Below are 23,735 nucleotides of genomic sequence, written 5' to 3'. Positions count from 1 at the left end.
GATCAGTAGACAGTACAACATCTAACGCGCGCTATTTATACGGTCTCCCACGCGCTGTTTTCGAAGGTGTGCGCTCACTTTGAACGGGATAATTGCGCGCTCTATAAATTGACAGTCAGTTGCGGAAAGTAGAGCGACAAGATATCTTATATTAAGCACGGGAAAGGCTTTCTTACGAATAGGTAAAACATCCTGAAATAGCAAGCAGCGCATAGAAAATCTGTGGCCAGGGTTCACCTTTCGTGTTCATTTTGCGTGCCGCGAAGTGATGCGCTTCCCGCAGGGGTGGGCCGAGCACGAACAGCTGTTCAGGGCTACTGAATTTGCCAGTAACGCCGCTCTTATTTTTTGCCAGCTCCAGAGACCTGGTGCACCTGAAGACATTGTGCCAATGGCCCGGAGTGGCCAGGATCAGCGTCTTCTCTTCGCCGCTCTCACTTTTCGCGCTAACAGGACCGGCATGCATTGCGCGCGTTCTCCATGGGCGTGGTGACATTTACGTCCAACGAAAGGTTTCGCTCGATTGCTCGGCCATGTTTCGGCTCCATTGCTGCAATTCTATGCTGAGTTAAAATTATTAGCGAATTTTTATAAAACGTCAACAATTCCAGGTGTGACAAGAGGATATCAGAAACAAAGTTGTCATTACTCATACATAGCAAAAGGTCGCCAGAGTAGCATATGAACAAGTTTATTATGCGCCGAGTCGAACGGCAAAAGTTCCCTCCGCACTGCGCTGTTCCTGCGCCTCACGCTCTCTTTTGTCTGTGTCGTATTTCGCTTTGGTCCAAGTCATACACGTTATAATAACCTCCATAAATGCCTTGGTTCATTAGCAACGTTCCTTATAAGAAGGTCAATTATGGAAGAGCTGGTAGACTTAGTTGCAGTAAGTTCAGTTGTTAACTGCACAGAATTAATTATTGCAAAAATTTACAAAACCAGTGATGAAGTCGATTCATGATGAGACGTACATTATTAGTAAGTTATTTCCGGTAAAGTCTCCCACTGCAAAAATGCGATCATAAGACCACCTCCTGCTGTATCACCGTGGTCACATCGGTAGATATTGTTATGTAGGAAGACGGAGACGAAAAGCTATATACAAGTATATTTACAAGGGAATACGCCGCACTTGGCCAAGAGGCAACAGCCTGCGTTAACCTCCAATCGTCGTCATCGTCTTCTCACTGCTCTCCTCTTCGTCATTGGAAATACTGTTCCGTAGCAATATTAAAATGCTTCTGACCTGTAAAAAATATTAGCATTCAAAATATTAGCGTATAAAGACGCACGTTTCCGTTAGTACATCAGCATTCCACGTGTCGATAAATAAGAATGGGTTGTGGAGCTTCTTTACGAAGCGAAGGATCTCAGGAAGAAAGAAATGAAATGTCGCCAGCAGACGCGAAAGTTTTCGTGGTATGACAAAGACATATCTCTGAATGCGCTTTTACAGGAGTGAAAACAAAGAGCATTCACTTCCCAATTGCTATTCATTGATGACATATATAGTCGATTCACCATTAACAATGTATTAAGCAAGCTAAGAATAAGACTGCGTTGCATATCATTTCAGCAAGGAGCCTCCTGAAATAAAGGTTAATATCGCCAGCATAAAGTCTAGAGTCTTGATTCACTATGAATATATGCTAGGTCATTGTATAAGCAATCAACCGAAGCGGTCTAATTAGACTGTCCTGGGAACACCAATTGAATGGGCTCCAGAAATAATTTAGTACCATCCACAGCAATTATCAGTTCACGCTACCTCAAATATGAATGAATGAATCAATCAATCCTTTATTTTAATGAAGGGGATGGCTCTAGGCCGCTGTTGGGGATTAGGGGGGAAAGGAATGCGGGTTCCCGGATTGTTGGCTGAAGCACCATCTTCATCTCAGTTTTTGATCTTCCGCTTTATGCAGACTCAGGTGCATGTTCAGTTCCGCCGCTCTCGCATGGGCTGGTCGACCCCTTCTACTCGAAACAAGCCACTTTGTCTGCCGTGTCGCATTCGTAATTCATGATGTCAAACGATTTCCTAAAATCTATGTTAGTGTCATGCGCAAAACTTTAGTTTCTATATATGGCACAACTGCATCTTTTTAAGCACTAAAGTGGAGTCACTCGACCGCACCCTACAAAAACGAAAGTGGAATATAGATATCACCGAATGCTCCATAAAGCTAGCAACTCCCCTCAATAAGAGCAATTGCATGCCACGAAGGCATTGCTTATGCGGACTTCAGGCTTCCGACACCACCGAAACATTTCCTTAAAACACTAGTGCGGCTTCAAATACTTCCAATAAAAAACAGCTCCCATGTATCTACTGCCTAGCTGAAGCAGCTTGCCCTGCCCCGTATATCTACACCATATTTTCATAGCTACAGTGTATCACTTTTAGCCGGTAGGCGTTTGTCAGTAGATTGTCACTGTCATCAAATCATCGCTTGGCGCAGGACAAACCGCCTTTTGGAATTCCCTTGAATGTCGTCCAGTCTATAGCTAAAGTGCCGTCTCTAATCAGATTTCACGGGCGAAGCGAACACTGTTGTAGTGTAGTTTCGAATGTAAGCTAGCACGAGTGAATATTCTGCAGTGTACTACGGTGATGTATAGATAAAGAGAAGGCATACTTCTCCCATGAGATCATATTTCGACGTACTACAACTATGCTGATGTTACGCCATCTGATGTTACGATTCTGTATACTAACATCAGAAGTATGTTGAATAAGAAAACTTCTTTTTCTCTTTCATCGGCAATCGACACCTGTTCTACGCATATCATCGCATTTACTGAAACTTGGCTATCATCTCAAATTCACGATAACGAACTCTTTCACAACGCACACCGCTTCGCAGTATATCGCAATGACCGAACTAATCAACGGGGAGGCGGCGTGCTCCTTGCTATTTCGAAAGACATACCGTCATCATGCATCAACACTAATAAGCGTCTTGGAAACTGTCTGGGCATCATTTACTCTTGACCATCAGAAAATAAATTCGGCGTATGCTATCGTCCTCCTTCTCCACGCTCGTTTATTAACGACCTTCATGACGAACTTAACATAACACACACCAGATTTCCATCGGCTTCCTTGTTTTTACTAGGTGATTTTAACTTTCCGAATATTTCTTGGGTTACCCAGCCTCCCACCCTATCTCCATTTTCATCCGATGCCAGCGATTTTCTTGATTTATGCTCTGTTTTTTCACTTACTAAATTAGTCACTAACGCTACCACAATCTCTGTCAACACAGCCAACACTTTAGATTTGATCCTAACCAATCGAGCCGACTTTGCTTCATCCATCACCTATTTACCTAACATAAGTGATCACTCTTTGGTCATTTTCAACATTAACACTGCCTGTCCTAAACCTGCAAGAAAGAAAAAGACCATACTAGATTATATTAGAGCAGACTTCGATGCCATTAACAATGAATTATCAATTTTTACTCAAAACTTCTTCAGAAACCTTAACGAACGCTCTGTGCAAGCTAACTGGGATATGTTCACGGCCAAAGTTCACGAACTAACTCAAAAATATGTTCCAAGACGCACCATCACTTCTAATCCTCAAGCCCCATGGTATACCGCCCATATAAGACGCCTATCTAACAGAAAAAAGCGCCGTTATCGTACAGCCAGGCCATCACAATGTAACGCACACTGGGACGCATACAAGACTGCCGCTGATGCGTATGTAACTGCGCTTAAGCAAGCAAAAGATAACTTCCTCTCTAACACTTTACCATCGATGCTATCTACCAACATTAAAAAATTTTGGCGCGTCATCAGCCCGCATACCGAAGAATCTATTAACTTAGCCAACGCGTCAGGTGACCCTATTCCGGCTCATTTATGCGCTTCAGAACTTAACGAAACCTTTGTTCTCAACTTCTCGCGCACATCAAACACCAAACATCCCGTTCCACTCCGGTATAATTTCCCAACTATGCCTCAAATTTTCATCGATTCATCTGGCGTTGCTAAACTTATTAATACCCTAAAATTTCATTCATCGCCCGATTTTGTCTGCATTCATGCTAAATTTAAAAAAAAATACAATTGTCTACAGTTCCTTAATACTAACAAAGTTATTTCAGCAGACTCTCGATAGTTACACTCTGCCAACACAATGGAAAGTCGGGAAGGTGGTTCCATTATTCAAGTCAGGAAATAGAACATCCCCTATAAATTATCGCCCCATCTCGCTCACTAGTACTTGTTGCAAACTATTAGAACATGTAATCTTCACTAAGCTTGTGAACTTTCTCGAGTCTAATTCATTTTTTACACCCGCACAGCATGGTTTTCGTAGGTCATTTTCTTGCGAAACACAACTTGCCAGTTTCACTATCAAACTTCACCATATTTTAGATCGCGCATCAGAAGCTGACTGCATTTTCCTAGATTACTCGAAAGCATTCGACAAGGTATGTCACCGCTTATTATTTTTAAAGCTAACCCAACTGAATATCGACTACAATGTTCTGAAATGGATTGAATACTTTCTTCTTAACCGATCGCAGTTCGTTTACAATAATAATTTTAACTCACCTTTCAGCGAAGTTTACTCGGGCGTGCCACAAGGGTCAGTGCTTGGACTCCTTTTATTTCTTATTTACATCAATGATCTCCCTTCCATTGTACCATCTAACATTCTTTTGTTTGCTGATGACTGTGTTGTTTTCCGCGAAATAAAATCCCCTGACGATGCTACAGTCTTCAGCGTGACCTCTCTAACATTTCTCTTTGGAGTAATGAATGGCTTATGGTACTTAATACTAATAAGTGCAAAATTATGCGAATATCAAGAAGTGCCAACTCTCCGCCTGTATACTACCTAAATAACGTTGCGTTAGAAGCGGTTACTTCATATAAATACCTGGGTGTTCATATTTCTGCTGACCTTAACTGGACGCGCCATATTGAATACATTACTAACAAAGCTAACCGCATGTTGGGCTACGTGCGCCGTAACTTTTCCAAAACTCCATCTTCTTTGAAATTACTGCTTTATAAAACACTAATAATTTCTAATCTGGAATATGCCGCCGCGATATGGGATCCGCATCATGAAAAACTGATAACTTTACTTGAGCTGGTTCAAAGTAACGCTGCTCGATTTATCCTGTCCAACTTTAACCGTATATACCGCAAGTGTAACAAGCATGAAAGCTAATCTTTCTTTACCTCTTCTAGCATCCCGCCGGCAGACAATTCGTTTGAGCCTTTTTCATAAACTATACCATCACCACATGCTACGCGATTCCCTCATTTCGTCCCCCAGATACGTGTCAAATCGCATTGACCATCGTCACAAAGTTGGCATTGAAACATGTAACACTAAAACTGCATTTCAGTCTTTCTTGCCTCGCACATCACGCGAATGGAACCGCTTTCCCGCAGATATAGTCGACATAATTGATAACCAGCATTTTCGTTCTGCACTACCTAACATTGTATAACAGGAAGATGATAATACTTAATCTGTAATATGCATTGTATTTATTTATGTATTTCTGTTTTGTAACCACTCCCCTCTTTAATGCCTTTGGCCCTGAGGGTTCAATAAATGAAATTAAAAATGAAATGAAAACGCTTGTCGCTGTTGGTGAGCTTCGAGCGTTTTCTGTGCTCTTGGGACAAGTCATGCGAAAATGCCTGTGTACCGCGGGTTGGACGCACGTTAAAGGTGGTGAAAGTTATCACGGAGTCCCCAACTATGGCGTGCCTGATAATCGTGCCACACTTTTGGCAGATACCACCCTAGAATCTTATTTCACAAATATCTATATAACCGTTCGCTACCCAACATTTGCATATTCATTCAACCATTGTCTACAAATTACGAATGATTCGTATTACGCAGACGTAAAGCACAGTTCAGCCTGAAATCTCCCGGTACTTATAGTAATATATAGCGCAGATGTGGAATGCGATAAAAGAAAATGGTGAAAGACCCTTTTTCGTACCTAAGGTAACGCATACTGCAGATGTGAACACTGCTAGAAAGCACTCAGACGTCCTTCAGCGGGGGCTAACTGGTACGGCATGACTGCGTGGTGTATGGCGCTGCAGAGGCGGGCACACACAGCAGCTCGAATTAACGAGACTAAACGTGGTCGCTGACGATGAGATCCATGCTCAGTCTTGTTTTCTCGCGTTAATGTTCCTGTGTGTACCGCATTTGTAGCGCCATACAAAACAAAGTCATGCTAAAAAGATCGAAGAATGGATGTATTTCACATATTAACAGGCCGATTGTGCAACAGGTAAGGTCCGTGATAGGCTTTGATAAGCTTAATTGACCTTCAAGCTTCAGGCAGGAATAGCGATTGTAAGCTAAGCGCAAGACTTTTGATATATTTCGAAAAAATTTCGTTATTGTTAAATGAGTGGAACAGAATTTTCTGCTGCTGAAAATAAATTTCGGAGCTGGTTCACAACGCCGCTGCTGCCGTGAGTGGTGATTTTTAAACATTTCCATGTTTATCTGCACCCAGCAACTGTGAAATCACTAAAAGTTGTTGATTCATTCCGAACAAGACTCCCGTGATCGGTCCGAAAGTGAAATTTCTGTAATAAAACAAAAGTCACCTTCGTCAGCGTCCGTTGCGCCTTTTCGCCATGTTTCTTCCCTATCATACGAGATTTCGTAAGACTCCCGACTTGAATTGTAAAGGGTACTCACACATTTTATGTAAGAGGCCTGGGGGCAAATGCGTTTATGTCATCTAGTATTTGTCGCTAAGTAAACTTTGGTTTTTCAAGGGTTATATTAAAAATCGTTTTTCGGAGGCATGTGGTATATACTTTGCAGGTCTAGTGCTTGTGATTATATTGTTGGTCATAGTGAAAAATTAAATAGAAATTTAAACGCTGATGAGCGGCGTTTTCGTGGATGCCATTTTATAGAATAGAGTTGCAAATCGCTAGAGCCCACATTATGTTAGTCATTGGGACTCGTGTTTTTGCGTCGGTACATCTATTTTTAATATCTAATATATAACCCAAGTCACACGGATATTATTCAGCCACTTTATGCCGGCAGCTGTCTTAGTTCGGTGAAAGCTGTAACTTGGATTTTTTTTTTCTTCTAATAGAAATGTCTCAAGGACTTTCACGGAGACCTTGTCAAGAAGCGTCGCAAGCCCTGACGACATTTTGGAAAACAGCGGCAGGCTTTCAAGTTTGAATAAAGAAGGTTACATAACTCAACATGTATTTCTTTTGACATTACTGAGAGCACCACCAATGGGAACTTTCGCCTGTGCAAACGCGATGTGCTTGAGTGCATGCTTTAGATGGCTACTATAAGCGAGCAGTTGGTCTCGATAAGTAGAGAAGGACTCGTAATTTTCGGACAATAGCGCCAGTTTGGGAGCCTCTGCTGAATGATTTCTCGATCGGCACTATTTCCGATCGATCGAGAAAGAATATTGTTGAGCACTTAAACATTTTTCAATACCGGAAGAATAAATTCAATGTTCTCACCTCAGTCACCTGTTTTCGCATTACTTGAGCGGTTTTTAAGTCTTCAATTATTTAGAAGTTTTGTCCAGGATTATTGGCTCCTGCTCTAGCGCATGACCCGTCTTCACGTGCTACTGCGTGAGCCTGCCTAGATCAGCACAATGTGTTGGCGGGCTACTTGGTGCGGATCCATAAATACTTCGTTTAGCGCAAAACAACGGACACAAGAAAAGGCGACAGGACAAGGCGCTACTCTCAACTGACATAATTTTATTGCGTCACTCCTTTATAGACAGCAGAAACTAGAGGAACATGCGCAGTGAGCACCGTGTGCAGGAACCACCAACATCCGATCACAAGAGCGCACTCATGCGACAGCATCTAAAAAATCATATTCAGCACTGTACAAGTTTAAAGAAGGCACACTAATGCACTGTGACCCTAATGACTGTATGAAGAATGCTTCCGATAACTCTCGGGCGGTCGTATCGCGGCTCTTTTTCAAAATCGTTGTATCATGAAACATGGGTTTGCATTTGCATATCTTACAATGTTGAGCCAAATGGGAACCTGTGCCTATTGGTATGGATCGCTCATGCTCTCTAAGGCGCTCGTTAACACAGCGGCCTGACTGCCCTACATACACTTTGCCACATGACAACGGAATCTTATAAACCACACCAACAGTGCAATCTACAAACTTCGCGTGGTTCTTTTCACAGTCTGGTTTTTTATTTGTTTTAGAAATACGGCTGCACAACAATGACAGTTTCTGAGGAGCAGAAAACACTATCGGAATTTGGTATCTAGTGGCGACATTCTTTAGGTTGTGAGCCACTCTATGGCAATACGGCACAACTACAGGCCTCTTTTGTGTACTACAATTATTTTTGTGCCGCTTCCCTTTCAGTTTCTGAAGCAATACCTCTGAGACTGACGTCACCACCACACTTGGGCATCCCGCAGCCTGTAGCCTATTTAACTGTGCATTGAAGCTCTGGTTCGCAGAGTGATGGCAAGATTTCATTAGCGAAGATTCTAGACACATCAGAGCAATGGCACGTTTCACGATCTTTGAGTGCGCAGACGCGTAAGGCAAAAGTTCCTTGCGTGCACGTGGAGGGTACATCCAACAGGCGTGACCTGCGTGTAAGTGTAGCTGCAAATCTAACAACTGGAGTTTACCGTCCCTAGATAGCTCATGTGTGAAAGTTGAACCTTTGCCATTGTCATTGAACAGAGTTAAAATGTCAGCTACCGTAACGGAGCATTCGTTGTTAGTCTATTTTATCACAACAAGAAAATCGTCAACATATCTAAAAATTTTAACTGAGTCATTGTTTAAAGCACTCTTAAGAGCGCGGTCGACAAACGATAAAAATATATTACAAAGAGCAGGCGCCACACAAGAACCAATACACACACCATTTTTCTGAATAAAAAGCTTATTGTCGATCCAGATAAAAATTGCACTTAAATAAAATTCAAGAAGGGACATAAAACTTTCCGAGGACAACCCGGTCGCATTGCGAAAAGCTACCTCGCCACTTTCTTCGATGCACATCATCACACTGCGAAACAGCTCATCGTGTGGTATTGAATAATAAAGATCTTCAACGTCAACAGAAAGAATGTCGGCTACTGAAAGGTTGTCTTCCAGAAAGGAAACAACATCGAAAGAATTCTTTATGCCGTAAGGAGCGTCAATAGTTAAATGCTTCAACTGTTTTTGCAAAAAGCGGCTAACCAAAACCTGCCAATAGTTGTTTTCACTCACTATTGTACGAAAAGGCACATCCCGTTTGTGCGTTTTTGCAGTGAAAAAAACATCTAGAGCGAGCCCCTTACATTGTTTTACATCTTTCACAATCTTGGTGAGGCCTATATTTTCCAACAAAGAAATGGCTTTGCGTTTTACCTTCTGAGCTTTTTCGTTTGCCAGAATGAAGTTCTTGTCGACAGCCTGAATGGCTTTTTTGTTGAAGACAGCAGACGGAGCTATCACGAAACCGCCCTCTTTGTCACTCAGCAACAAACGAAGTTCATTGTCTCTAAAGAATGATACTGCTCTCTTGATCACAGCTGTCAAAGGTGGTGCGTTTCTGGTGACGGTCCTACGAAGACAATCCACTCCATCAAGAAGGCATCGCTCCTGATCCTCTGGTGCGTCCTCTGGTCCGCTCCTCATCCGTCTGCTGTCTTCAACAAAAAAAGCAATTCAGGCTGTCGACAAGAACTTCATTCTGGCAAACGAAAAAGCTCAGAAGGTAAAACGCAAAGCCATTTCTTTGTTGGAAAATATAGGCCTCACCAAGATTGTGAAAGATGTAAAACAATGTAAGGGGCTCGCTCTAGATGTTTTTTTCACTGCGAAAACGCACAAACGGGATGTGCCTTTTCGTACAATAGTGAGTGAAAACAACTATTGGCAGGTTTTGGTTAGCCGCTTTTTGCAAAAACAGTTGAAGCATTTAACTATTGACGCTCCTTACGGCATAAAGAATTCTTTCGATGTTGTTTCCTTTCTGGAAGACAACCTTTCAGTAGCCGACATTCTTTCTGTTGACGTTGAAGATCTTTATTATTCAATACCACACGATGAGCTGTTTCGCAGTGTGATGATGTGCATCGAAGAAAGTGGCGAGGTAGCTTTTCGCAATGCGACCGGGTTGTCCTCGGAAAGTTTTATGTCCCTTCTTGAATTTTATTTAAGTGCAACTTTTATCTGGATCGACAATAAGCTTTTTATTCAGAAAAATGGTGTGTGTATTGGTTCTTGTGTGGCGCCTGCTCTTTGTAATATATTTTTATCGTTTGTCGACCGCGCTCTTAAGAGTGCTTTAAACAATGACTCGGTTAAAATTTTTAGATATGTTGACGATTTTCTTGTTGTGATAAAATAGACTAACAACGAATGCTCCGTTACGGTAGCTGACATTTTAACTCTGTTCAATGACAATGGCAAAGGTTCAACTTTCACACATGAGCTATCTAGGGACGGTAAACTCCAGTTGTTAGATTTGCAGCTACACTTACACGCAGGTCACGCCTGTTGGATGTACCCTCCACGTGCACGCAAGGAACTTTTGCCTTACGCGTCTGCGCACTCAAAGATCGTGAAACGTGCCATTGCTCTGATGTGTCTAGAATCTTCGCTAATGAAATCTTGCCATCACTCTGCGAACCAGAGCTTCAATGCACAGTTAAATAGGCTACAGGCTGCGGGATACCCAAGTGTGGTGGTGACGTCAGTCTCAGAGGTATTGCTTCAGAAACTGAAAGGGAAGCGGCACAAAAATAATTGTAGTACACAAAAGAGGCCTGTAGTTGTGCCGTATTGCCATAGAGTGGCTCACAACCTAAAGAATGTCGCCACTAGATACCAAATTCCGATAGTGTTTTCTGCTCCTCAGAAACTGTCATTGTTGTGCAGCCGTATTTCTAAAACAAATAAAAAACCAGACTGTGAAAAGAACCACGCGAAGTTTGTAGATTGCACTGTTGGTGTGGTTTATAAGATTCCGTTGTCATGTGGCAAAGTGTATGTAGGGCAGTCAGGCCGCTGTGTTAACGAGCGCCTTAGAGAGCATGAGCGATCCATACCAATAGGCACAGGTTCCCATTTGGCTCAACATTGTAAGATATGCAAATGCAAACCCATGTTTCGTGATACAACGATTTTGAAAAAGAGCCGCGATACGACCGCCCGAGAGTTATCGGAAGCATTCTTCATACAGTCATTAGGGTCACAGTGCATTAGTGTGCCTTCTTTAAACTTGTACAGTGCTGAATATGATTTTTTAGATGCTGTCGCATGAGTGCGCTCTTGTGATCGGATGTTGGTGGTTCCTGCACACGGTGCTCACTGCGCATGTTCCTCTAGTTTCTGCTGTCTATAAAGGAGTGACGCAATAAAATTATGTCAGTTGAGAGTAGCGCCTTGTCCTGTCGCCTTTTCTTGTGTCCGTTGTTTTGCGCTAAACGAAGTATTTATAGAGCCTGCCTAGAGCGCTGGCTACTTCGTCATGGGCCGCAATGGCTCGGCCCATGACGAAGCCTCCCCGTGCGCCCACGCACCAGTGCGGTCCTCGATGCACGCCTTTTTCGTGCAATTTGCGCTCTGTGCCCGGTGCCACTTGAGTTGTGTTGCTTTAGCAATGAACATGAGCGAAACAGCAAAGTGACTATTTGGCTGATGATGCCCCATTTATGGCGCCAAAGTAAGTGTCAGCGGAGAAGCATCCAGAAAATCTACGCACAAACACATTGCCAAAAAGAAGGCGCGGCACTTCGCTCCAACGAAGTGCCGTCCTGTGCTTTTTTTTTTTTTTGTCCGTGCGTTTGTGCACTCGTCTTCATGATGCAATCCTGCCAATTCACCGAGCTTATACTGTGCTTCTACCAAAGAAGATGGGATTGAGTACTAAATAGAGCTGGCCAACAAGCTATCCACGGAGCGCCACCAACGCCGCCCCTTCAACGCAAGTCAGCAGCCCACGAACAATAAAGCGCACAATATAAGGAAGACACTTGCCGTCCTCAAGTTCTCTATCACACAAAGAAATTGAATGTTTGCCCAGTCCACAGCTTTTCTTTGTCATATAGCTATTTGCGTGGTCCTTGTCCCTGTATGCAATGTTCTGCATGCAACCCTAGGATTTCAGTACACTACCTGCCGTAGTTTCTCAGTGGCTATGGCGTTGGGCTGCTGAGCACGAGGTCACGGGATCGAATCCCGGCCACGGCGGCCGCATTTCGAAGGGGGCGAAATGCGAAAACACCTGTGTGCTTAGATTTAGGGGCACGGTAAAGAACCCCAGGTGGTCGAAATTACCGGAGTTCTGCACTACGGCGTGCCTCGTAATCAGAAAGTGGTTTTGGCACGTAAAACCCCATAATTTAATTTAATTAATTTCAGTACAGCAAAATATTACCTCATGCAGCCAATGAGCTTTTATGCCATCTTAGCTTTGGTTTCATCCAATACCCGATGAGCTTCTTCGGACGGTGCGCCGATGCTGCAAAGTGATTTAACGTTATTTGTTTATTAGGGCGAAAGCCTTATATGCGAAAAATCCGGCGATCGTCCGGCGTCAACATCCGATGGCTAGAAAACCTACGTGATCCAAGTGATGACGTCACGTTGCCGGGGTTGGACCTGCTGTGGCTCGCACTGCAAAATTACACAGTGAAGAGCCACGGCGTCGTGGCCCACTCTCCAAATTGCATTAAGGTGAAATGGAGTGTATTATGTGGACTGAGGTGGATTAAGGCGGATTAAGGTAGGTACAAGTTAGAGCAAAGTGGATTAAGGTGGAGTTTTAATTTAATGTTGTAACTTAAAGTAGTCCTAATGCTTTCGCATTCGAATCACGTAAAGGTACTTAAGTGAATGTCACTTTTACGATCATTGTTTCAGACACAACTTGTTCTTCGTTGACAGTGTTAAAGACAGAAAATTTCAGCCTGACCATGGCCCGTAGACTTCTGATGTGGTAATGGCTCATGTATTACACAATATTTTAGATAACGTTATACATGTACATTTATACGTTGACGTTATACAATATTTTGCTTGAAAGACACAAGCATAAATGAAGAACTAAGTAGACTTTTACATACGATAAAACAGAACAATAGTATAATGCTTGCTTCTAACAGGCAGAGTTTCTTTCTATTCTGTGGGAAAGTCAGGCGATATGACTTCATTGCATTTTTAAAACTTACAAATGAAGATTGTTTCACTATTTCGATCAAAGCAGGGTGTGTATGCAGGAAGTATGTTATTAAGTAACTCTGCTGCTTCTTTGCATTGTTAGCCTTGTGTTTTGGTATCTTGAAGCGAACTTGTCTAAGATTACAGTGCGTATTACTGGGAACAAATGCATGATAGAATGCAAACTAAGCTCTTACTATTTTGCAGCATATGTACGACACTAAGTTAAGGCCGAATAATTTATTAACCTACTGAAACGTAGCAGCACACCTTTTCGATTATCAGTCCCTCACAGTCCCGGACTTCTTGAGACTGCTACCCCACATTCGATTTTCTCGAACAGCTTCGGAACTTCCGGCCGCCAGTCCGAGAGCTGTCAAAATTGCGTTCGTTTTTCATGAACCGGAACCGGACTGTCCGCGGACTCTCAGAGCTGTCAGCAGATATTTCCTCGGACAAGCGCAAGCAGCCAGCGGACGACGGCTGTCTTGAAAAGATGCGCGCGGCGTTTGACGCCATATTGTGAAAGATGTCGTGTGCTCCCGCGTTTTTTTCGCGTTCCAGACGGCAAATATTGTGCACTCAGCTATCGCTTCCCTTAAATCGGTGTGTTGTGTGCCATCGTAAAAGCACAGCGATCAGGCGAACATGCTTGCTTTTTCATGTGTTTTGCGCAATCTGTAATGATCATGTTATATTCGTATAAACAGGTAGATATTGCTTTTTTTGGTTTGGGAAACTGGTGTGCGAGGAAGCATATTATATTGCATGTGGCTATTTCCTATCCGCACCTGGAGTGGTATACACTCGGAGATTCGCCGATTGCTGCCTAGGTAGCACAAACCCATCTATAAGACGTCTAGATTAGAGCTTGTTCAAGCCAAAAGCTTGCCTACAATCCGGCTGAGCAATAGCCCTAGAACTCCGCAAGCGCTCCTGAAGCCAAGCTAATGCTCCCTCCGTATTCGTCCCGGTGAAGTCTTGTCAATCTGTTCGTTAGAATAAGCGTAGAACTCCTCCCGTATGAAAACTTATTTTGCTTGCCCAATAAAATATGCAACCTGCACTATAAAAAATGTTATCTAGAGTTCATGTTAATCGTGCGCTAATGCAGATCACTGGTACTGGTATGCTTTTTTTTTGGAACTAGTATCATGATTCAAGATTTCTAGTAAATGTACATGTGTGGAAAACGACTGGTTTTAACTTCAAAATTAAAATGCGGCAAAATCCACTAATCGAAAAAGCACTCAGTATAACGTATACGGCATAAATGCGTGCTTCTTCAAAGGCATACATTACTAAAAGCGCCTGCGAAGATTCCACAGTGTGGGATAAAATCTGTGAACGTATAATATTGAGAGCCAGTGTATGACATGCAAACATGTGCCCATATGGCAGCCATGTCACTTCTGCACCAAAATGAAATTTACCAGCATAACACTTTGCAAGGGAACAGCACTGTAGAAATTTGGGTACACTGCTAACACAAGAAAAGTACATGCAGCACACAAGGGTATTGAATGACTTTAGCAGGGAAGAATTTTGGGCGTGTTGGTGGGATACATACAAACTGGGATACATAGCGCAAGAATGACACAAGGACGAAGCAGGAACACGGCGCGAGCGCTAACTGTCAACAGCAGGGTTCGAACAGTCAAAACAGCAATCTACATGAGAACTGGCGGCTGGAACAAGTAGTGATCTATGTAAAAATACCAAAAAATCATCTACATATCTAAAAACATTTACAACGCCCAGGTCGCCCAACCGCGCAGAAAGAGCTTTGTCACATCGAACTAAAAACGGGTAACTTAATATGGGTGCTATGCATGAGCCTATGCAAACACCCTGATTTTGCCGGTTAAATGTGCACTACTTGTTCCGGCCGCCAATTTTCATGTAGATTGCTGCTTTGAGTGTTCGAACCCTGCTGTTGACAGTTAGCGCTCGTCCCGTGTTCCCGTTTCGTCCTTGCGTCATTCTTGCGCCGTGTATCCCAGTTTGTAGCTATTGAATGAGGTACATAGAAAAGACGTCATGTAAAAATGCTGCAAATTACGTTTTACATAACCAGTATTTGTAAATGTTTGGGACGCAGGAAAATCAGCAAAATACAAAACCTCATTCTTGCAAATTAGGTACGTCTGTTAGCCTTGCATTGATTGTGATAAAATTTATATGTAAGTAATGAATGACATGTTATGTTTTGCACTGAGTCTCGAGAATATAATTGAACACACACATTATGAATGGCATGTCTACAAAAACTGACCCGGCATACGCATCCCAACAAGACTAAGGTGCAGGACTGAGGAGGATGAAGAAAGGCATTTCAGCTGGTGACAAGCCCAATGCCTTTTGAAGAATCTGCGCCAGTAAAAAAAAATGGGCGGGGAGGGTGGGGAGGTTGATGGAAAAAAATAAAGATTATTATTATTATTATTATTATTATTATTATTATTATTATTATTATTATTATTATTATTATTATTATTATTATTATTATTATTATTATTATTATTATTATTATTATTAAAAGAGCAGACATATTTAGAATAAAACCAGCAACACTTCTTTTTGACATGCCACCGTTTCATTATTCAACGGAAACAAACTTTTAGAAGAACCCTTCCAAAATCTCGGCTTGAATTTGTGTATTCCTGTCATTCTTTCCTTTGGGGCTAGCGTACTGGGTTACAGCCACAGGAACGCTTGTTAAGCCATCTGCATCTTTCTGCGTGAGACAAAAAGAATGGCACTCGAATGGCAATTTATTCAGGGGTTGATTCGCACGCTGTATGGGGCGGTAATCAGATTATTTTCTTCTCGTTAAACTCCTCAGATTATATAATTTTGGCTTTACTGTTGATACTTCTTGCAGCCTCAGCTGATATCCGTGATAGCCAGACTTATCGTTAACACTTGTTATGCTCACATAATTCTTTTTATTTAATACTTAGATAATTGATTATTCATATATGTAACAGAAGACAGTTTAAATACAATTTGCAAGATACTTATTTTAGTACAGCTTAATTTATTCAGAAATGTTTAGAGCAGTTTTTTCACCTCCCGATTTATGGCCTATCCGCCAGAGTGGGCTGCGCCATTTCACTAGGAAACAAAAACAAGAACTAAGGTGTGATGTCCCGACGAAGAAGGAGAGGAAGAGGGACACGAATAGGAGGAAGAGAAGGAAGCGGTCAAGTTAGGCTCCTGTAAAGGAATGAGTGTATTTTAACTCATACCTTGTATTTGCGCAAGCGGCCTACGTCGAGAGAGGTTCGATACGCATTGATGCTTCGTCTGAATTTGAGACTTTGTTTGCGGGGCATTGGATAGATTCCGTATACGAGACTGAGCACACGAATAACACCTTGCGTCAATCTATCTTGCAGCAACAGACCACGCAGTATGAGTAACGGCGACTCTCTCGAAGCAGTTTGCGACTGACTAAAAGCAAAAAACACATCGAGAAGAGATTGATAATGCTGCCAAATTGTGTGTGTGTGTGTGTTTGCGTGCGTGCGTGCGTGCGTGCGTGTGTGTGTGTGTGCGTGCGTGCGTGCGTGCGTGTGTGTGTGTGTGTGTGTGTGTGTGTGTGTGTGTGTGTGTGTGTGTGTGTGTGTGTGTGTGTGTGTGTGTGTGTGTGTGTGTGTGTGTGTGTGTGTGTGTGTGTGTGTGTGTGTGTGTGTGTGTGTGTGTGTGTGTGTGTGTGTGTGTGTGTGTGTGTGCGTGGGACAATTGTTTTAATTATCCTTCAATTGATAGCTTGGGTCTAAGACGCGCCGGCGGTAACAGCCTCCCGGGACTGCTGGATGGCCCATAGTTGGTCCTGAGGATCTGAGCTAGTCAGTGCGGCTCTCCACTGCGCTTCTAGGTCATCCGGGGGGACTGCAATTCTCCTCTGAACTATTGCTTAATCCCAGGGTATATGCTTTAGGGTGGCTCCTCTACCATCACATAATTTACACTTGGCATCAGCGTATAATTCTGGAGACATGCGATTAAAATGTACCGGGTTTGTGTAAGTTCTGGTTTGCAGGCGCCTCCAGTCAACCGCCTGAGACCTGTCTAATTTTGGGCTAGGAGGTGGATATATAAACGTCGACTTTGTATAGAATTGAGCAATGTCCCTGAATGAGAAGAGTCTACCTCTATCCTTCCATTCCATCTCCTCCTCGGTCAGAGCCTCCCCCCCCCCTTTATTCGGGCGCGGTTATTGAGTCCTCGTGCAACAAGATGGACAGACTCGTTAAGGGGGGGGGGGGGGGGGGGGGTTGATTCGCACGCTGTATGGGGCGGTAATCAGATTATTTTCTTCTCGTTAAACTCCTCAGATTATATAATTTTGGCTTTACTGTTGATACTTCTTGCAGCCTCAGCTGATATCCGTCCTCTGGCTTGATTTCGTAGAGCCGATTGAGAATCGCTCATTATGCATCTATATTTGGCAGAAGCGACAGCCAGAGCAATGGCAACTGCCTCCGCAACCTCAGATACCCTGGTTTTGATTGAGCACCTGTGTATGCTTTTTTACTTTGTATTACTTGCTACTGCTGTAACCGCTTGGTGATTTGAATAATCCGCGGAGTCCACGAATAGCGCTTCCTCGTCATTGCCATACTGTGTAAGGAAAGCTTTAGCTCTGCTCGTTCTCCGGCCCTGATTGAATTCCGGGTGCATATTTAGGGTAAATCTGGGATTTTAATCCTGCTTCTCTCTGGCCAACGCAACCTCTCTCTGGCAACGCAACGCAAAGTCTCTCTGGCCAACGCAACCTTGGGTCCTTGCGGATTATGGTAATTAATTCGCAATTTATCGAGTGCACATCTGCTAGTCCGAGTGCTGGCAAGTCTTTCCTACTGAGCTATCTGCTGAGCTTCAATCAATTTTCTAAGGTGTTATGCATGCCTAGCTGCAATTATTTCTCAGTAGTGGTGTTTTCGGGTAAGCCTATGGCCTCATTAAAGCTTTCCTTAGGAGCGTATTGATTTTGTCCCTTTCTGAATTGTACCTGTTAAGGCGCGCAGCTACCTAAATGATGTGGCTTAAAGAAAAAGAGCTGCTGAGCCTAACAATGCTAGCCTCCTTCATTCCCTGATACCTGTTCGGGATTCTCCTGATCAAACTAATGGCATTAGTGACCTTGGTAACGAGCTTTCTAAGAGTTTCGCCGTTAGTTCCCTTCGACTCAATGTTGAGTCCCAGGACTCTAATTTGTTTAATGATAGGGATGGCGCCGCCATTCTTCGTACGAATCTGTATCTCCTCGTACTCTCTCTCCTTGATTTATCCCTTGGGCGGCCTTACAGACGTACCCTTGAGGGTACGTCTGTAAAGAAGCTCTGATTTCTCCGGAGAGCATTAAGGCCCCGTGCATGTAGGGTATTCCTCCACTTTATCTACCGCTTCCTGTAATTTTTGTTCTATCTCTCCATCACTGTCTTGCGAGATCCACATGGTAATACCATCCGCGTAGAAGGAGCGATTGATTTTTTCGATATCCTCAATCTTTTCCGTCAATCCTATCATAATGAGGTTCAACAGCATGGGCGATATCACGGAGCCCTCAGGTGTACCCGAACTGCTCATGTCCCTGACCTCAGATTTGAGTTCCCCCATGGGGAGGGTAGACTTCCTATTCGTTAAGAAGTCTCGAATGTAATTGTATGCTCGTTCTCCTAGGTTTAGGTTGCTGACCCGGCTGAGTAGAGATGAATGTGCTGCTTTGCCAAATGCTTTCTTGGCATCCAACCGTAATATAGCTGTGGTGGTCCTCGCCTTTGCTGTCTTGTACTTGCTACTTGATTTGCAGCATAACTTCCCGAGTAGAAAGCCCAGCCCGAAAGTCCAACATAGTATTTGAAAATGCTTCGTTTTCTTCCAGGTAATGTTTTATTCTGATAAGGAATGCATCCTCCATAAGCTTTCCTGCGCAAGAAGGGAGAGATATCGGCCGTAGATTTGCGATAATAATTGGTTTGGAAGGTGTAGGAATAAGTACAACCTGGGCTTCCTTCCACTGTTACGGTATAGCGCCCTTGGCCCAGCATTCATTTATGTATTTCGTAATATTCTCCATTTCCTGATCATCCAGGTTTCTTAGCATCTTGTTATTAATCCCGTCTGGCCCCGGGGCAAAATCAAAGGCCTTCTATATCAGGAAAAAAGGGTCGCGTTGTGTAAGCATGCCATCGTTAAATTTGCATGACAGTGAATTTGAATTTTTAAGCCGCCTCATAGCGTAGCATTATATCAAATGGTTTTGCGTGTTTTTTGCCTGCGCACTGATAATGCCGCCATCGATGGGAGAGCACGTGGCTATGGATTGTGTACATAAGCGTGTGTATGCCTTCGAATAAAGTTAGTTGTGAGTTCAGCGCTGTCCTGTGTGTTCCTGCCTTCTGTCATCGTCTTATTTCGCTGCCCCTTCAAGATGCTCAACCAGTACCAACTCGCCTAAATGTCGATCCTTCTACTGGTTTCGTAACTCCTGCAATTCCATTGCCTTATGATAGGCTCTCTTTTCTCACTCTTTCTCATCTTGCGCTGTGGTTACCGCGGAAGGTGGCGGAAGGAAGGAGGGCGCTCTTAAAACAATGTAGGAGGCCTGGAATTTCGAGCTGCTTGTAAATTTTGTAGATTCCCTGCTGAACCGATCACATGAGTGTTGTTGATCGGAGGCGATGGGATTCTTCTCAGGTTAAGTTCTGTTATCCTGTTATTAATGTCGGCGATATTGGCCTCCTTTTTGTCTAGCCTGGTCAAAATCATCTAGTCGGCCAGCGAAAGATTGCTGGTCGCTTCTGCATGTTTTTTAGCCGCCTTCTGCAGGTTGGAAATTGCTTGGTTTAAGTTCATAGTTGGAGACGCAGCTGTGTCCCTGGTCGCCTTTCTCTTGGGTGGAGGTGGAGTATTATCCTCCATTCTATTTTCTTGAATTACACTCAGTTTCCCGGGGCTTGGGGATCGGGTTTGTTTGTTTGTTTGTTTGTTTGTTTGTTTGTTTGTTTGTTTGTTTGTTTGTTTGTGTCATTTCTGTCGCTTTTAAGCTCCTGAATTTCCTTCGTTAACTGTGGAATTAATTCTCTGAAGTACGCGTTCTCTTTCATCATCTCAACTATTTCGTTAGTATTATTAGAATTACGTGCAGTCCCCTCCGATGTCCCAGTGCCCGGCTCTTTGACCGCATCTGACCAGCTCACCTTAGCTGTCGCAGCCGGGTGTACTTCTCTTCCCCTGAATCGGGACCTCGATCTCGCCAGAGACCTTGATCTAGATCGTGCCTTAGGCGTTTCTCTGCCTCTGTACCTAGATCTGCCTCGCTCGGTCGGCCCGTCTGCGAAGCGAAAGTGCTGCTACTGTTCTTCCTGTTGTTTAATTACTTGCTCTTAGCGAAGCCATTGCCGTTGCTTGACTATGTAGGGTTTCTTGAACTTGGCTTTACAGATTTCGTCGACCGTAGGGTGGTCATTACCACACAGCTGGCACCTGGGCTGACATGTAAGATCTTGTTCCGGGTTGGACTTTCCGTATCCGGCACATAGCTTATCCTCAGGCTTCGGGCACACGTCACCTTGTGTCCAAGTCTATTACGCAGATTGCAAAAGTCCACTTGGTTCCTGTATAACGAGCATCCCGTTAGCACGCCTCCATAACTCACTTACGTGGGAACATTGTAACCGTCGAATAAAACAATCCCAGTGGTGGTGTTTCCCAGTCGTTTGGTCCGCGAAGTCGGAGCGCGAAGCATCGAGGGACCGCCTGCGAAGACTCCCACGGGTAGGCGCACGAACCTCAGGGCAAGGCCTGGGGGCACGTTGGATAGGGAAGTTGACGACAAGCCGCTTTCCTAGAGTGGTGAGAACATCCCACGTAGCGGTCCCGGAGGCGTCCAACATTGAGCTAGACGCGCAAAGTTAGCGCCATGCGCCGGGCCTAGCTTTCCACAATTCGGCGATGGCTCCTAAAACATCACTTACCCTCGTCACTTTAAACGTTAGAGGTCTAGCCTCTTGGAAAGAAACAAAGTCAACTGTGCCGGTTGTTAATAGAAAAAGACCTTGATGCCTTGGCTGTGCAGGAGACGAAAGTTGAAGGAGAAGAGAGATGGTAAACATGCTCCAGAGGTTCACTGCACGCTACTCCGCCGTTGTGAGCCACGCTATCGGCAGGTCCGGAGGGTGCGCCATCCTTGTTTGAAGGAATCCAGGGCTATCAGTGCGAATTGTTTTTTCGTGTTTTGCGGTAGATTTGTGCTGTGTGATTTCACATATAGTGATATTGCATGGCGTGTTATGTGTGTCTACGCGCCAAGGGCGGCACAGGAACGCGTACATTTTTTTCTAATCTTAGATAGTATACGTACCTCGATAAGCAGCTTGTTAATTTGCTGAGGATTTTAATTGCGTTTTGAATTCACGTGGTAGGTCAAGCAGCAGAATGGTGAAATACAAGAACAGTAATGTGTTGTCATAAATGATCGCAGAGTATGAGCTACAGGGTATTGCAGAGTGCCTGGAAGGCTCCGGAGCTGTGAAGTACACTCATTTTCAGGGGAGCAACCATGCCCGCTTGCACCGACTGTACCTGTCGGTGGATACGATCACGAAGTGTCGCAGTTATGGTGTTCTGGCGGTATCGTTTACTGATCACTGCCTTGTAAAATGTCAAATAGGATCAAAGAAAGAGACTTTTCGTGGGAACAACCGAAATTGAATTCCAATTTATTAAGGGATGAATCTGTCAACGTCTCCGTGATGCACGAAATTAAGGATATTCATGAAGATAGTGGGAACAAAATAGGAGAGCAGCGGGAACTTTTCAAGCAACATATCAAAAATTAAGTGGCAGAAAGATCCAGCATTTTATTGTTTGAAGCCAAAAAGAAAGGAAAAGGGCTTAAGATTACTTTTGAAAAGCTAACAGCGCTTGAATGCGAAGCGCCAGCTGTGTATGCCGAAGATCTACATAGTATCAGACAGAAACTGGAGCTTTATAATGAGGAGCATTATCGCGGAGCGCTAGTGAGAGCAAGAGTAGATGTGATGGCTATAGACGAATGTCCAACAAAACGCGCACTTGGACTCGAGAAACATCGCGCCCGGCGGAACCATATAGAGGTTATTGAAAATAACGGGACAGAAGTGATAGGCAATTATAGCATAGGATGTGCATTTCCTCGACATTACGAAGGGCTGTTTGCTTCTAGACCTGTGGATGCAGAGAGTTTTAAAGAAGAATTTCTTGACAGAATTCCACAGCTGCACGATGACACCAGAACAGTGTTGGAATCACCCATATTACAAACCGAAGTAGAAATGGCTACAGATAAACTGAATCTCGGCAAATCACCAGGGCCCGATGGTCTTAGCGCTTCGTTTTACAAGACATTTGAAAAATAATTGCCTCATGTGCTTAAAGTTGTTTTTAATAAGGCATATGAACTAGATCTCCTGCCCCGCTCATTCGGAGAAGCACATACTGTAATAATTCCAAATACAGAAGATACAGAGAAGCTAAAATTGGTTTCTTCCTACAGACCTATATCACTAACAAATTGTGATTATAAAATATTGGTAAAAGTGGTAGTAAGGCGGCTACAGAAAGTAATTGAGGAATTGATTGGTATTCACCAAACATGCGGCGTTATGGGGCGTTTGATTGTGACTAATATACATAAGATGCAGTGCGTGATGGAGTGCTGCGACATTATGCAAGCAGAGGTAGCAATTCTACAACTCGATATTGAGGAAGCGTTTGATTGGGTACCTCACGGTATTTTACTTGCCATCCTAGACCACATTAATGTCGGATCTATCATCAGAGATGGAGTAGCTTTGGCGTACCATAACTGCACTACGCGTTTAATTGTTAATAAGTCAGTGGGGGCCCCCATTAATCTAAAGCGTTCTGTACGCCAGAGCTTCCCCCTGAGCCCCCTTCTGTTCAGTATATATATATAGGAACAATGTGCCTAGCGATCATTGAAAGCAGCAGCATTCGCGGCTTCAGATCAAATGCATCGAAAGTTAAAATTCTGGCGTATTCGAATGACGTCGCAGTTTGTAGTACAGACAAAGAAAGTGCCGCTTCAGCTATGGCAATAGGCAAGGCAATGGCAATATGGCTTCGGCAAGATAACTGGAAGCCTGGTTAACTGGGGAAAGTGCCTTCGCTTCTGGCATGGAAAGTGGTCTTCCACCCCGGTCACTTTCACCAACGTCAAGCGGCTGACGACACCCGTTAAATACCTAGCCCTCCCGCTGGAATATTACAGAAATAACTTTGAGTATTGGCAAGAGCAAACAAGAGAAACACAGATAAAAGCAAACAGGTGGGAAGGTGGGCATCTGTCAATGTTTGCGAGAGCTACAGTTTAGAATCTATTTGTTGTCGCAAGACATTGGTATGTAATGCAGGTATTGCATTGTTCAAGGGTAAATATACAGAAGTTGCACAGAGTCTTCGGAGTATTCTTGCAGGCTTCGAATTGGGAACAATGCAGTCGAACAAATTT

At 43.6% G+C, this 23,735-nt stretch overlaps 1 protein-coding gene across 1 annotated transcript in view; it reads left to right on the top strand.

Annotated features, from left to right (window-relative positions):
- Nucleotides 1-7,239, top strand: part of LOC142574432 (uncharacterized) — a 243,301-nt gene extending 236,062 nt beyond the window's left edge. The window contains exon 7 of the mRNA XM_075683515.1: nucleotides 7,125-7,239. Within this exon, the coding sequence (XP_075539630.1) occupies nucleotides 7,125-7,178 (54 nt within the window). The 3' untranslated portion in view covers nucleotides 7,179-7,239. The remainder of the gene's footprint in view (nucleotides 1-7,124) is intronic.
- The last annotated feature ends 16,496 nt before the right edge of the window (nucleotides 7,240-23,735 follow it).

Source organism: Dermacentor variabilis, chromosome 3 (assembly GCF_050947875.1).
Source record: "Dermacentor variabilis isolate Ectoservices chromosome 3, ASM5094787v1, whole genome shotgun sequence".
NCBI lineage: Eukaryota > Metazoa > Arthropoda > Arachnida > Ixodida > Ixodidae > Dermacentor > Dermacentor variabilis.
Note: the sequence above shows the minus strand (reverse complement) of the source record. Positions and strands in the feature narration are given on the sequence as shown.